The following is a 15869-nucleotide window of genomic DNA, read 5'->3' as shown; positions in this document are numbered from 1 at the left end:
TTCTACCTGTATGTCATTATTGGTCTGATGACTATTTAGTTATAGTAAATACAATTGACCTGGCCTCTTGAGACTAATACAGGTCGTTTCCTGATGAGATTACAGTAGTTGATACACATAATTTTTATTTTAACAGTTATAATTGGTCTGATGACTATTATAACCATCTCATACGGTATAATACCTGCCTGGGGTAATTGCGGGGTGCATCGAGTAGATCTGCGGTTACCACAGCCGGTCCCAAGCCCGGATAAAATTTGAAGGTTGATTGGCAAGGTTAGCAACCTACCAATCGTAAAAACTAATACTGCTCAAAGAAACAATGTGAAGTCTCGGAAATATATTATAACATAATTAATTATAAATTAATGTACAATATACTTTAATAAATACGTACACCGATAATCGTCATTTCCTAATTATTACATTGACAGTACATGTCAATGATATTACATATCGACATATGTTTCACTTATTGTTTTGATTTAATTGTTTGCAAATGAATCATGGACGTTTGTGCGAAGATGTAATGAAACAACTACACTCTGGGCCAAAATTAACCGGCCACCTTAAAAATAGGTCATTTTTGATGTTATGATGTTATAATATCTCCTAAACCTGTTGTCCGATTAAGTGATTTTTTTAATATGTTATAGCCTTATTCCTTGACAATATCGTTATGGTAATATTGTTGCTAAACAGATAAATTTTCATTGTATACCGGGTGTACAAATCAAACTGTGTTTTTTTCTTAAAGTTTGCATCACGCTGTGGAATATTCTAGCATTTGTAGAATACTGAAATTAAAACCTAACTATAGCCTCATGCTTTCTCAACATTTTGTTGTTTGATTGATTCGCTTATGTTGGATAATAAAAAAGGTAGGTGCTTTAACAACTAGACATGTTTTTTATCAATACAGGGTGTTTTTAAAAAATGTTGGCAAACTTAAAGTGGTAATTCTGCATAAAAAAAATAATAACAGTTTGCTTTATAAACTTATGTCCGCAAATGCTTCGTTTCCGAGATAGGGGGTGTTGAAATTTTTCTAACAAACTGACGTTTATTTATTATTTTAAAACCGGTTGAGACATGCACATGAAATTTGGTGGGTTTTAATACGAAGTTGTTGCACATTTTTGGCATACAATTAAGCATTTAATATTCACCATTGGCGCGCATACGGGTAATATGATGGCTCATATTACCCGCATGCGCGTCAATGGTGAATATTAAATTCTTAATTGTATGTCAAAAAATATGCAATAACTACGTCATAAAACCCACCAAATTGCATTTGCATATCTCAACCGGTTTTAAAGCAATAAATAAAGCGTCAGTTTGTCAGAAAATTTCAACACCCCCTATCTCGGAAACGAAACATTTGCGGACAAACGCTTATCAAGCAAACTTTGATTATTTTTTCATGCAGAATTACCTCTTAAACTTTGCCAAAATTTTTTAAAAACTGTTGATAAAAAACATGTCTAGTTGTTAAAGCACCTAACTTTTTTATTATCCAACATAAGCGAATCAATTAAACAACAAAATGTTGAGAAAGCATGAGGCTATAGTTAGGTTTTAATTTCAGTATACTACAAATGCTAGAATATTCCACAGGGTGATGCAAACTTTAAGAAAAAAACACAGTTTGATTTGTACACCCGGTATACAATGAAAATTTACCTGTTTAGCAACAATATTACCATAACGATATAGTCAAGGAATAAGGCTATAACATATTAACAAAATCACTTAAATCGGACAACAGGTTTAGGATATATAAGATATCAAAAATTACCCATTTTTATGGTGGCCGGTTAATTTTGGTCGAGAGTGTATATTAATGGAGGGATTATAAAGTGATTAATGGAATTTATCATTCATATCCCAAAGATTTTTGCCCTGAAACAGTTCCACATATACAAAGTACATATATTTTTTTTATTTTTAAGGTATTCCGATGTATTTATTACCTTGATCACAGCTTTGTTGAAGAAAATTCAGTTCACATACAATTCTTCACAGTTAAATCTTATAAATGACATAGATACAGATGAAGATGTAAGTAGTAATTAAGATATATACGTATTTATTTTTAAAAGCGGATTTTGTTTTTCAGAATGAAACCGAGTGGCAGATTTTCCTAAAAACGACAATAGAAATAATAGCCATAATAGCTGAATACGCACCAGCGGAGACATTTGGACTTGTGGTGAGTAAATATAATTTAACTTATAAAGGAAAAATTGGCAAACTACTTCGAAGTTTTGGTCATTATTAGTTATGTTCTGCCTAACTTTTGGTCTTGGATTTTTGGTTACTAGCATGTATTTCGTCTTCTCTTCATTTATTCCTCCTCGAGTTGTGAAAAAACTTCTCTCATGTCTCTTGTAGAATGAGTGACTCCATCTAGATCATCAGCAAAGGCCAACAGTAGTTTTGATCCTCAATTCGCAAATCCCTCTGTCAGCTCAGATGATATTTTACTTATTGCGTATTTTAAGGCCAAATTGAATAGCAATGGTGATAAGGGATCTCCTTGTCTAAATCCTGATGTTATACTAAATGGAATCGATGTTTTGTTTTCTATCTTTACCTGTGCATATGAGTCTGTCACGCACATTTGAGTCATCTTCACAAATTTTGTTTACAAAATTTCTAGCATTTCTAGCAAATCTATGAAAATTTGGTTTACATCTCGGTTGAATTCTTCTCAGTTTCTTTCTAATATTTCTATCCATCTATATAAGGAGTTTTACAGCTGTCGCCGCCTTCCTTCTTTCAACCAACGTTTCTGTTCTGCCATTCTCCGTCTCTAAGGTCTCGTCTTTCCATGGCCTCGTCCACTTCATTCCTCCATGATCTTCAGGCTCTACCTTTTCTTTTCTTTCCTATTGGGCTCCAATCAGAAATCTTTGATATCCACCTTGTACTATCTGGTCTTCTTACATGTCCATACCAAATTAAATGTTTTTCTTCGATGTAGCTAAAGATGTCTTGTTCTACTGCCATTCTTCGTTTTATCTCTTCATTTCTAATGCAATCTATTTTTGTCACTCTACAGCTTCTTCTCATGAACTCCTAATATTTGTCGCTATTGTTGACTTCCAGCACGAGAGCTGCTTTGGTAGTCGCCTAGAATATCTTCCGAATAAAAAGTGAGCATCCTTAGCAAGATAATTGATAAAACTAAAAATATATGCTGTGCTAATAAGCGACATGCCTCTATTATATAGTTTCGAAATTGTTCTTTATCTCATTTCTTATGTATGGGTTATATAACGCTTCCATTTCATTCCTAGGCATTTTCTGTTGCCATACTCTCAGAATAATGTCATACAATTTTTGATGTAAAATCGAATCCATTTTTTTTTTATCAATTCTGCATTACTATAATTTCCTGGCGCTTTGTGATCTTTAAGAGATGCTATCGCATTCTTAACTTCTTGAAATGTTGGTGCTGGTATTTTCGGTAGGACGATTTCTGTGGCTTGGTAGAACGACTTCTGTTTTCCTTTATATCGATACGTTAAAAACTAATTTAAAACTAAAAAATAACTTCATATAATTTTGGTGTGTTTACAGTTGTCTCCATGGAAAATATCACACGACATATTCCGTAGTTTGGAACAGAACTTAGATTATCAAAACCCTTCGTTAAAATTACAAATATCTGAAACTGAGAGACTGTGCTACGTTTTTAAGGATTTTTCATCACTCACACAAACACTCACTAGGTAAGTAGAATAATAATAATACCCGTATGCACGCCAATGATGAATATAATAGACTTAATTGTATGTCAAAAAATGCGCAATAACCAAATTTCATTTACATATCTCAACCGGTTTTAGAGCAATAAATAAATTGTCAGTTTGTAAAAAAAAATTCAACATCTCATATCTCGAAAACGAGGCATTTGCGGACATATTATGTTTATAAAGCAAACAGTCATTATTATTTCATGCAGAATTACCCCTTAAAGTTTGTCGCACTTATTTAGAAACACCCTGTACTGATTAAGAACATGGCTAGTTGTTAAAGTTCTTAACTTTTTTATTATCCAAAATAAGCGAATCAATCAAAAAACAGAATGTTAAGAAAACCTGAGGCTATAGTTGGGTTTTAATTTTAGTATTTTATAAATGCTAGAATATTCCACAGGGTGTTGCGAACTGTGAGAAAAAAACACAGTTTGATTAGTCCACCCGGCATACAATGAAAATTTACCTATTTAGCAACAACATTATTACTACGATATTGTGAAAGAATAAGGTTATAACATATTAAAAGAATCACTTAAATCGGACTGCAGGTTTAGGAAATTCGAGACATCAAAAATGACCAATTTTATGGGCCGCACGTTTTCTCTGACGAGCAGTGTATACAGGGTGTTTCATTAATAATTGTCCATATAGTAACTGGAGAAACCTTAGCACAAAATACGAAGATTTAACCTAAAACACTTAAATAAAATTTGTTTCTTTACTGAGTTACAGGGTGTTGTATCTAAGAGTTTAAATACTATTTTTGCTCAGCATTTTAAAACTATTTGACGTATCGTTTCCATACTTGGCAGAAGGTGTGAATACTAGACACCCTACGAAATTATGATAAGCAAACGTTTCTAGCTACTACCAGAGGCGCACGACAGGGGATGATGAATGGTTGATCCTTCTCAAATTCTACACCACTGGAGGAATTACTATTTTAGCACTATTTTTAGATTTTCCAATACTTTCTACGTAAATAATATACTCTTCATTGGTAACGATAAAGTCATTAGTTTTCGAGATATTTGAAGTTGAATATAAAACGGGCCCAGTTATTTTGATTAATTTATGATATGATTCATATGATTAAAATTTAAAAATTATTTGTACCCAGTACTTTAAAACTATTTAGCGTATCCTTATCATACTTGGCAGAAAGTGTAGGTACTTTACACCCTACTAAATTAAGATAAATAAACGTTTCTAGCTACTACCAGAGGCGTACGACAGGGGACAGTGTCTGGTTGACCCTTCCCAAATTCTACGCCACTGACGAAATTGCTATCTTAGTGTAATTTTTTGATTTTCCAATACTTTTTATGTAAATAATATACTCTTTACTCGAAAGGATAAAATGATTAGTTTTCGAGATATTTGAAAATAAAAATGAAGTGACACAACACATTAATCAAAATAACCGTGTCGTTTGATTTTTAACTTCAAATATCTCGAAAACTAATGACTTTCCCGTTACGAATGAAGAGTATATTATTTTCATAGAAAGTACTGGAGAATCCAAAAATTGAACTAAAATAGCAATTTCGTCAGTGGCGTAGAATTTGGAAAGGGTCAACCTTTCACTTTCCCCCGTCGTACGCCTCTGGCAATAGACACAAACGTTTGTTTGACATAATTTAGTAGTTTGTACAATACGTATACTTCCTGCCAAGTATGAAAAGGATATATAAAACAGTTTTAAAATGCTGAGCAAAAATAATTTTTAAATTTTAAGATAAAACACCCTGTATCTCAGTAAGGAACCACATTTTATTTAAGTGTTTTAGGTTAAATCTTCGTATTTTGTGCTAATGTTTCTCCAGTTACTATATGGACAATTATTAATGAAACCTTGTATAAGGTGATAACATCGTAGCTCAGGCATATTACCCAAAGAATGGATAACGTCGATCTTTATTTGTCTCCCTAAAAAGAAAAATGCAGGAGAATGCGGCGACTACCGCACCCTTAGCTTGATGTAAAGTTTGTTTAGCAGTAAATGGTTGACTTCAATGGTCAATACTTGTACTGGTACTTCAATAGTATAAAAGGCACGGTTTCAGTTAAATTTAAATATGTTTGAATGTTTGTTTTTCTATAATCTTAGCAATTAAAATTTTAATGTATTTTAAAACTCGTTTGAAAACATTAATTTCGGGTATATAAGGCAAAGCAATATATTTTACATTTGTTTTTTTTTGTTTTTGTCGTCGTAATTATTGTAAATTTTGTGAATCCTTTGCTTTATTATAGGAGTACCGTCTAGTCAGTGTTAATTGTCAAAAGACCAACTCTGTCTACCTGGTTTGCTTATCGCTCCGGACCGGTCTTAACAATGGGCGAAGCCAGATAAATTTAATAATATTTACGACCGCACTAATTGAAGTCAACCATTTACTGCTAAACAAACTTTACCATGTGCTAATGAAAGTCATCCATAACCGAATATATTATCATAAACTGGACATATACATTAATGTTACTCAGTTTGGGTTTCGCAAAGGCCTAGGAATGCGTGAAGCTTTTTTTCACTTAATATACTAATACAAAGGTGCCTGGATGCCAATCATGATATATATGCGTGTTTTATTGACCATAATAAAGCATTCGATAAAGTAGGACATAAACAATTATTGCATGTCCTGAAATAAGGAAGATAGACTACATTGACCTCAGGATTATATCGAATTTTTACTATAAGCAACGAGCAAAAGTACTTATTAACGAACAGTTGTCAGAGGAAATTGAAATCAGACGTGGGGTAAGACAGGGATACGTATTGTCGCCAATTTTTTTAATGCCTGTGGCCTAATGGCAATGTCGGATGTCAGGTCTTGAAAAAAGCTCTTGAGGGTGAACCAGCTAGAATAAAGGTAAATGGAGTTCCCATTAACAACATTAGAGATGCTGATGACACTATCATCGTAGCCGAAAATATTGAGGATCTTCAGAGGCTGGTGACCAGAATAGCGGAGTTTAGACAAGAATACGGTCTAGCATTCGCATTGCACGTAGAAGAATTAAAGCAAGTGAATTGATAAATTCTGCAGTTACAAGGAAACCTTGTTTGACTGAGGATCACAAGAAGAAACGAGTTGCATTTTGTAATAAATTCATAAACCGTGAAAACAATTATTGATCTAACGTTGCATTTTCCAATAAAAAGGTGTTTCAATCATATAGCAATGGTCGAAGAAGAGTTTATAGGTCGAAACATCATAGGTTTGATGAACGGTATATTCATCATTTGAGAAATAGTGGAGGATCCTCGGTCAACGTATGAGGATTGATAAATGCTGAAGACTCGGGCGTTTGTTCTCATATAGAAGAAAAATAGCAGGATTATCTTACAAATACATTCTTGAGAATCTAATGTTGCTATCGGTGATACTAAGATTACCCAATGACAACTTCGCCTTCGGACAAAATGATAATAAATTATTGATCTGTTATTTTTTATTGTAACTTTCATCTTACGTGTTTGTTTTAGATTATCATCAATTTACATCGACCATACTAGCGATGGTAGTCAATCACCCATTCCAGTCATGAATAGCGTTTTAGAAAAAATGTTGGAAAGTGCCTCTTTGGCTAATAAGGCCAAACTTTACGAACTAATATTAAGGGAGAGCGATTCAAGGTTAATCACGAGCTTTATCGAAGTGTAAGTATACAAAATTTTGTACAATATCTATTAAACAAATCACGCCGTTAAGATAGAAAATATTATTCTCACTTCCCAGAATTTTTTGAAGTTATACTTCTTTACGGGCGTAATGACGGTGAAATTTTATATGGGAAAACCTAGCGACCGGGCGCATGCGCATTATAACTTTGTTCTGATTGGATGTTCAAATGACATGACAAAAATTATCCAATATGGCAGCTGTGGCACAGCTGTGGGACTGTGGTTTGGTTATAATGTATGCTTGTTGCGTTTTAAAATTTGTAGGAAGAGAAACAACAAACAAAAAGTTAGTTAATGGTTATACTGCCTTTTTAAATAGTTTTCATATTATATTTTTGGACTTATTTACATAGAAGAGATGATTGTTGCATGCCAATGTGAAAGCTCATCAAACTGTGACTAGTATGAGTGCCGCAGATCTCACTTATTCAAAGCTAAAGAATCTTTCACTGGTAAGTGTTTTATAAATAGTTGATCAAATTTTGTTATGATATTTGAACATAGCCACTTTGCACGACGCAAGTGATTGCGAAATTTATTAGTCGTTATACGGGCTCCGATACCTACCTTGAACCTACCAAAATACATAAGTAGTATGTAATACTTTTATTTACATAATTTGATTGCCATCAAAATTTCTATCAATATTCACCTAATATATTGTTTTCTTACTCTATGTTTTGTTGTATTTTTTCAATTCTAAATCATTTCAATTCAAAATCAAAATAATTTGATTTACATAAGTTAAAAATGTCAAAAGGTTAATCTGTTTAGTTAGACTATCTTCGCACAAATGACAAGCTGTCTCTGTGGCGAAGTTTTAATGCGAGTGAATTCCAATACAACGCAAATACCAGCCGCGTGGTAAGTTGGTTCGAATCCCAATAGAAACTTTTATTTTTTTATTTTTTTTTATACATTTTATGATTGTAAGTATATTTATTATATAATTTTATTTTCAGAAAATACGTATTTAGTTAAAAAATTTTCCGACAATTAATGTTCAGAAATCATTTGTGGCATTTTTAATGTGTTTGTGTGTGTTTTATTTTTTTATTATTTTAATTTTTGGCACTGTTTTAATAAAAATGTTTGAGAAGTAGTAAGTATAAATTAATTTAATATTTAAATAAAATATAAATAAAAAGTATATTAATTTCGTTTATAATCATATAATCATATAATAGAAGTATAACTTCTTACGTGCGTACAAAGTACACACACATTCTTTTTTACGTTTCATTCAGCGCAATTTTAGCTCATCGCCCTTCTCCTTTCTCCCTTATCAGCAAAAACGTAATTTTTCGTTTTTATTTTTTTTTTGTCGATGGGTTGTAATCAATTTAAAAAAGTCCCAAAAAAGAGATGGTTGCAGGTCTAATTTTTCTATTTTGTGTATTTTATCAAAAACTATAGTTCTGATTTTTTTTACATTTTTCCGTAAGGTGCGCCACCTTCAAACCGCCAGAAAAACTGGCTGTTTAGGGTTTTTGGGGATTTTCCCCATTTTGTAGACTTAAAAATAGATCAAATCAAAGATTTTTATGTTATACATAGTTTCAAGTAATTGAATCCTAGAAGATTAAAAAATTGTGCGAAACACCCTTAAAGCCCCCCAAAAAACATGTTTTTTCGAGCTTTCTAAGCGTTTTTCGAGTTTTTGCGGAATTTATCATATTTTTGAGATGAATACAACCTGAATCAGTGCGTCTCCAATACATATTAAAAAAATTGAATTTTTTTAGATGGTTACAGGTCTAATTGTTTTATTTTGTATATTTTATAAAAAAAATATATTTCTGACTTTCTCCACATTTTTCCGTAAGCCCACCTTCAAAAACCCACCGAAAAACTGGCTTTTTGGGCAATTTTCCCAAAAATTTGTGAAAAGCCGTTAAACCCCTTAAAAACCACGTTTTTTCAAGCTTATTAAGGGTTCTTTGCGAATTTTTTGGAGATCAATACAATCTTAATCAGTGCGTCTCCAATTAATGTTCAAAAAATATATGAAAAGGAATATGTTTAGGCCTCAAAGAAGAAATACAACCATAGTTTTCCAAAAAAAAGATGTTTTTAAGGGTTCTTCGGGGATTTTTACTGAATTTACCCAACTTTTTTTACATTTCTACATCATTAAACAGCATGTATTTTCAAAAAAATTATAAAATTACGTGAGAAGATGTATTTTCCATATTCAGAGAGAAATTTCTTGAAACATATGAAAAACCCGGGTTTCAAGTGTTTTTGGCGGTTTTTGCTAGCTTTTTCTGATTTTTTTGCCGTTATACGCCATTAAATCTCAGGTTTCAAAGTATGTTCCAGCAATAATCCGCATCTTATGCAAAAAACCCAGTTTTCAAATGTTTTTGGAAGTTTTTCAAGATTTTTAGGGGTTTAAGCTGTTTCGCCCAATTTTTGAATGTCCTAAAAGGCCCAGTTACTTCAATTTATATACACTCACCGGCACAAAATTCCGTCACTCAAAATTTTTTATTAAATAGGACAATCTATAACTTTATTATTTGTACTCCGATTTTCAAGATTCTTGCATCAGTTTGTAGGTACATGTATTGATGTCGTTTTTTATTATTGCGGTAACAAAAATTTTTTGCTTAGATGGCATTATACGGGGGTGAATAGAAGCGTTGTATTTTCTCCTAACTTTAAAAAATTCTGTGGACATTCTGCTGATTTTGTTATATGTATACTCCTTTGGTATTATCCTAGAAATATTCCTAAGATTTTGCTTTTTGAATTATCCCAATATCTCTTTTCTTGTAAGAGCTGTAAATAAAAACACTACTTTGAAGGTTTTTTTAATTAACAATATCAAACTCACTAAAATTAACAAAACAAAATTAACAAAAAAGCAAAACAATTCAGTAGCGGGTATGTCCACCTCTTGCAGCAACGACTGCTCGCAATCTGTTTGACATCGAATAAAGATGTGTTATCCTTGCCTCGGGAATAGCCCGATATTCCTCTACCAGGGCCATAACTGTACCAAATTTTCTGGAGGCCTAGGATGACGGCGAATAGCTTTTTTAATTCATCCCATAAATACTCAATAGGATTGAGATCTGGGCTGCATGCGGGCCATTCTAATCTTATCAATCCAACCTCTATTTTATGAGTCAATCAGTGTTTTTATTTTCAATAAAATGGTACAGCTCTTACAAGAAAAGAGATATTCGGATAATTCAAAAAACAAAATTTTAGTGATGCCTCCGGGATAATATGACAGGACTATGAAACAAAACCAGCAATTCCATTTTTCCACAGAATGTTTTAAAATTAGGAGGAATACAACACTTCCATTCACCCCTGTATAATGCAATGTGAACGAAATTTTTGTGTTACGGGAATAATAGCAAACGATATCAATACACGTACCTACAAACTGATGCAAGAATCTTGAAAATCGGAGTACAAATAATAAAGTTATAAATTATCAAACTTAATCAAAATTTTGGGTGGCGGAATTTTGTGCCTGTGAGTGTATAACCTATAAAAAAAACATAAAAACACAAAAATATGAAATGAGTATAGAATGGGGAAAATCTCCAAAAGCCCCCAAAAACAGTTTTTTTGGTTTGTGATACACCTTACGGAAAAATCCGGAAAAAATTATAAATAATTTTTTTGATAAAATACAAAAAATAAAAAATATAGTGCGAATTTTTTGAAATATTTAAATTGACTGCAAACTACCAGCAAACAATTGGGCTGAGCCTTATTTTTTAATCACATAAAACGTAAAAAAGTAAAAAATTAAATTCTGGGAGTGAGTGCCCATCTTAACGGAGGTAATTTGCCCCTTTATTGGTATTAAACAGAAAAATAAATGAAACTCGACTAAGTGTATTAACGACTATTGATCGAAGAAGTTTTTTGGTTGTCATTCCTCCATTTTCAATATATTTCATTTCTTTTTCAGGCATAGCCAACTTCTTTCTTCGGTCAAAACTCTTCTCACCTGGACTACTCAGAAAAACACCCTAAACAACCACACCATAAAGATGATACTGGATTTAACACTTCCTGTCCTAAGAGGAAACTACAATACAGTACCGTCTAAAATTCGCCACGCGGCTGCGCACCTGCTACTGTCCTTCACTGATCTAGTCTTTGCTCCAACTCTCATTGTGATCCCTGCCATGGTGCAGTTTATACACATCGCTCCGAATTTGAAGTTTTCCGATAAACATACGAACTGCATAGTAAATAACGCCGTAGCTAATCTTCTGCTTAAACCTTGGGGAGATCTGAGACAGGAAGACGCGGTGCAGAGGAATCTCTTCATTGGAACGTTTTTTGAAAGTCTGACAAAAGATTTTAGGTAAGTAATTGTGTTAGTTCTTTTGATAACAAGAAATAGTCACTAGGGGCCAAACCTAGAGGATAAGGCGGATGAGGGAGCAATTCGTCGCCTAATGCGTAGGTTTTTGCCATGGAAACTGCACATGTGTGCAGCCTTGCATTGCCCTGGCGGAGAAGAACTTTTTTCTTGGCCAAATGCGGTCGTTTTTTAAATTCCTTATTAAATAGAACCAATAAGTTGATACAATATTCTACCAGTTGCCACACACCTGCCTCTTGGCAGTTTGAACATCGAATTTAAGCGAAAAGCAATGTTTATTTGTCGTATAAATATTTTTTTCCGTTTTCTGACAGTAGTAAAATGTATTTTGAATTAAATTAATTACATATATTCTTCTTTTCATTAATAAAAACAATGACAGCTTTCAAGAAATACGAATCAGAATCGAACAGGCCAGAAGCACATTTACAAGAATGAAGTGGCTTCTCTGTTGTCTTAGCCTAAAGTTAAAAATACGACTGCTGACGTGCTGCGCTAATCCGTATTATATTACGAGAGGGAAGCATGGACACTGAAGAAAATTGACGTGATGGAGGCATTCAAGATGTTGATGTACCGAAGAATGCTGAAGATCTCATGGGTAGATAGAATAACCAACGTAGAGGCAATGAGATGTATGCATAAGGACAGAGAAGTACTTTTAACAATTAAGAGAAGAAAACAGAAATATGGGACATGTGATGAGAGGATATAAATATCTAATAATCCAGGTCATTATGCAAGGAAAAATCCAGGGAAAAAGATCCATATGAAGGAGACGCAATTCATGGCTGAAGAGTCTTAGGAAATGGTTTGGATGTACATAATAACAACGAATTATTTAGAGCCGCCAAAGAAGAAAATAAAAAAAAAAACAATAAATGGTTTGTTTTTTATTATCTTTAAATGTTTCCATATTTATAAATTTAATAAACAGTTTTGTTTACTTTTTATTTTTATTAATATACGGGATTACTCCAATTACAATGTTAACATATTATTGGGACCGTGCAAGTTCGGCAAAGCGACCTCTATTTCTACGCTCTGTACTTTTATTCGCACTTTTAATTATATTGGCCAATTATATTAGTCCTGGTTGCTGGATAATTGTCAAGACCATGGTCCAAAAAAATAATAAGAAGAAAAAATAAGATGCAGGTTATGTTTAGCAAACGTAAACAATTGTATGTAGTAAATAAAATCAGTTATTAAAATGCAGTACTGCAAGCAAAATACAATTAATTAAATTTACCTTTATATAATAATTGCATATCATATCAATATTGTGGAGCAATATATAATTTTTCTGCGTCAATGACAGAAGGTATGAAATATACGTCAATTTGACAATTTCAATTGACAATATGAATTATTTAAGATAGATGCAATATTTCTCCGCGACTCGCGCACGGTCGTTTCTCGTTTCCCTTTCCAAGTACTTGCACACCGCGAATAGTCGAAAAATCAAATCTACCAATATTTCTAATAATCCACCTTGTAATAAAGTACTAGTTTAATGCCACAAGCTTTTCATCTGTAGCTAAGTACGATCCTGGCATATGTCAGATTCGTCAATAATTACATTATATAGTCCTTTTCATGACCATTTTTCAGTGCGTAACAGTTTTTCGATTTCTCTCTTACGCATTAAATTGTATGTGACAGAAAAAAAGGCACGTCGGTGATTACTTTGGTAATTATTCTAGTTTGGTGTATATTCTAGTTGTCGATAGATGGCGCCATAATCAAAAAAGAATTATTTAATAAATAAAATAATAATATTATCAGTATAATCTGTACAATCTATAAGACTATACATATCAAAGAAAATACCATTTTATAAATGCAAGACACAATTGATTTGTTTTTAATCCAAATTGAAAATAAAATTTGACAACTGTCAGATTTAACTAAAATGTTATGTTAGAATAAATGTCTAAATGTGTATTATCACGGACTTACCTTTTTTTCTATAATTTGTGACGCACTGAAAAATGGTCATGAAAAGGAGAATATGTATATTATTATCGACACATCCAATACATTATATGACGTCATAATTAATGACGCACTGAAAAAAGCCTCTGAGAAGCACCATATATATTATTAAAATTTATCGAAAACTATCGTTTTGAAAAATAATACACGACTATTACTTCAATAATTCTATTGGGCATTATATATTATATTGTATTATAGTACTTATTACGCTACAGTTGTATGTTGTTCTGAAGCTATTTTCTTGTGGCATTTTTACAATTTTAACTATTTAGAATGGGAAATAAGCCACAATATTATTAAAAAATGATTTTTATTAACGTTTCGACGCCCAAATCGGGTGCCGTTGTCAAAATACAAAATACTATTAATATAAACAAAAATGTTGTTGCTTAGTAAAAAAATTCTTCTAATAATTTATTTAATTTGACTCATTTATATCGGCAATTCAGATACATTATATAGTATTTATATAAATTATAATATAAACATCATACAGTATCTGAATTACCGATATAAATGAGTCAAATTAAATAAATTATTAGAAGAATTTTTTTACTAAGCAACAACATTTTTGTTTATATTAATAGTATTTTGTATTTTGACAACGGCACCCGATTTGGGCGTCGAAACGTTAATAAAAATCATTTTTAATAATATTGTGGCTTATTTCCCATTCTAAATAGTTAAAAAAATAATACAGTTGTATGTGTCATTTGTAAATTTTATAATTACATTTCTTTGAATAACTTTTAGGGAGTTGACGTTGGACACACGAGAAGATCGAATGCAAAACGTCGTCGAATCAGTACTACCCTCTTTATCTGTGATAGTCGAAAGCTGCAGACATTTCCCCATAGCTTCTAAGAAACTTCTCACCGCCTCCATAAAACCGACAATACAACACGGGCTGTTCCTGTTCCCATCTCTAGTCAGGTATAAGGAAGTCAGCAATCATGTACTTACGTTCTTTCTAAACGTAATGGGGGTACTGCAACAACAATTGGGGGTCGATGAGACCAAAAACGCTGTGCAGGTCTTCATGCAAGTAAGTAATCAGATAATACTATAATAATTTAACCCTTAAGAAGGGGTATGATTTGAAATTTTCGATTTTTTTAATATTGTAAATGAAAGTGTTGTCAGCTTAACTAACTTAGGTGGGATCCCAAAGTCTATCATTGCATTATATTAATGCAGTTCTTTTAAGAATGTCATATGCTGCTTTGAAGTCAACGAAAATATGGTGGGTATCTATGTTATATTCTAGTGAATTTTCTAGAATCTGCCTATGTGCTTAAATTTGATATATAGTTGACTTTCCAGCAGTAAATCCGCATTGATATTGACCAACAATATCCTTTATAAAATGTTTAAGTCTTTCAAACAATACAAGATTTTATACGAAAATGCTAACAGAGCTATCGTTTTTATTATCACTTGATTTCTGTACTAAAATATTTTTTACGCTCTTCCTTTTATATTTTACAGGTTACAATGAACGAACGGCAGCCGAGCTCCCTTTGCGGCTTAGATAAGTTGTTACAAATTTTGCAACTAGTCGTAGAATCACCAGGAAACGGTTACAAAACGTTTCTACCCGGCATTCTTCAATTGTGCATGGAAAATATTTATCCTTTGATAGTTTCGCAAGGTGGTAACTCTCCTGACGTTTTTGTAGCGTTACTTACATTGTTGTACAGGTAAGTTTACTATTTAAAATAAGTGTTCAACTATAGATAGGTAGGTATATTCCATAGGGCTTTTCATCGATTGTCATTTGTTTCGAGCTTCTGTCATGTGTCACAAAATATTAATATATTTACGTCATACGTCTTTCTTCTTCTTCAGGTGTCGTCCTCGTTCCGAAGTTTATTTATTTATTTATATACGGGATTACCCCCATTACAACACATACAGTATAAAATCAATCTCTGTAATATCTACTAAACTAGAGTAAAATAAATCTTAATTACATACTTATTAAACAAAAACGAAATATTAATAGTTATCCATTAACATATTACATCTATTATACAAATCAGTTCAA

The 15869-nt window shown here is 32.4% G+C and overlaps 1 protein-coding gene across 1 annotated transcript in view; it reads left to right on the top strand.

Annotated features, from left to right (window-relative positions):
• Positions 1-15869, top strand: part of LOC114333165 (exportin-6) — a 63057-nt gene that overhangs the window by 34239 nt on the left and 12949 nt on the right. The window contains exons 8-14 of the mRNA XM_028283009.2: positions 1956-2064; positions 2123-2215; positions 3589-3740; positions 7264-7437; positions 11399-11800; positions 14576-14867; positions 15311-15522. Of these exons, the coding sequence (XP_028138810.1) occupies positions 1956-2064; positions 2123-2215; positions 3589-3740; positions 7264-7437; positions 11399-11800; positions 14576-14867; positions 15311-15522 (1434 nt within the window). The remainder of the gene's footprint in view (positions 1-1955; positions 2065-2122; positions 2216-3588; positions 3741-7263; positions 7438-11398; positions 11801-14575; positions 14868-15310; positions 15523-15869) is intronic.

This window comes from Diabrotica virgifera, chromosome 8 (genome assembly GCF_917563875.1).
Source record: "Diabrotica virgifera virgifera chromosome 8, PGI_DIABVI_V3a".
Taxonomy (NCBI): domain Eukaryota; kingdom Metazoa; phylum Arthropoda; class Insecta; order Coleoptera; family Chrysomelidae; genus Diabrotica; species Diabrotica virgifera.
Note: the sequence above shows the minus strand (reverse complement) of the source record. Positions and strands in the feature narration are given on the sequence as shown.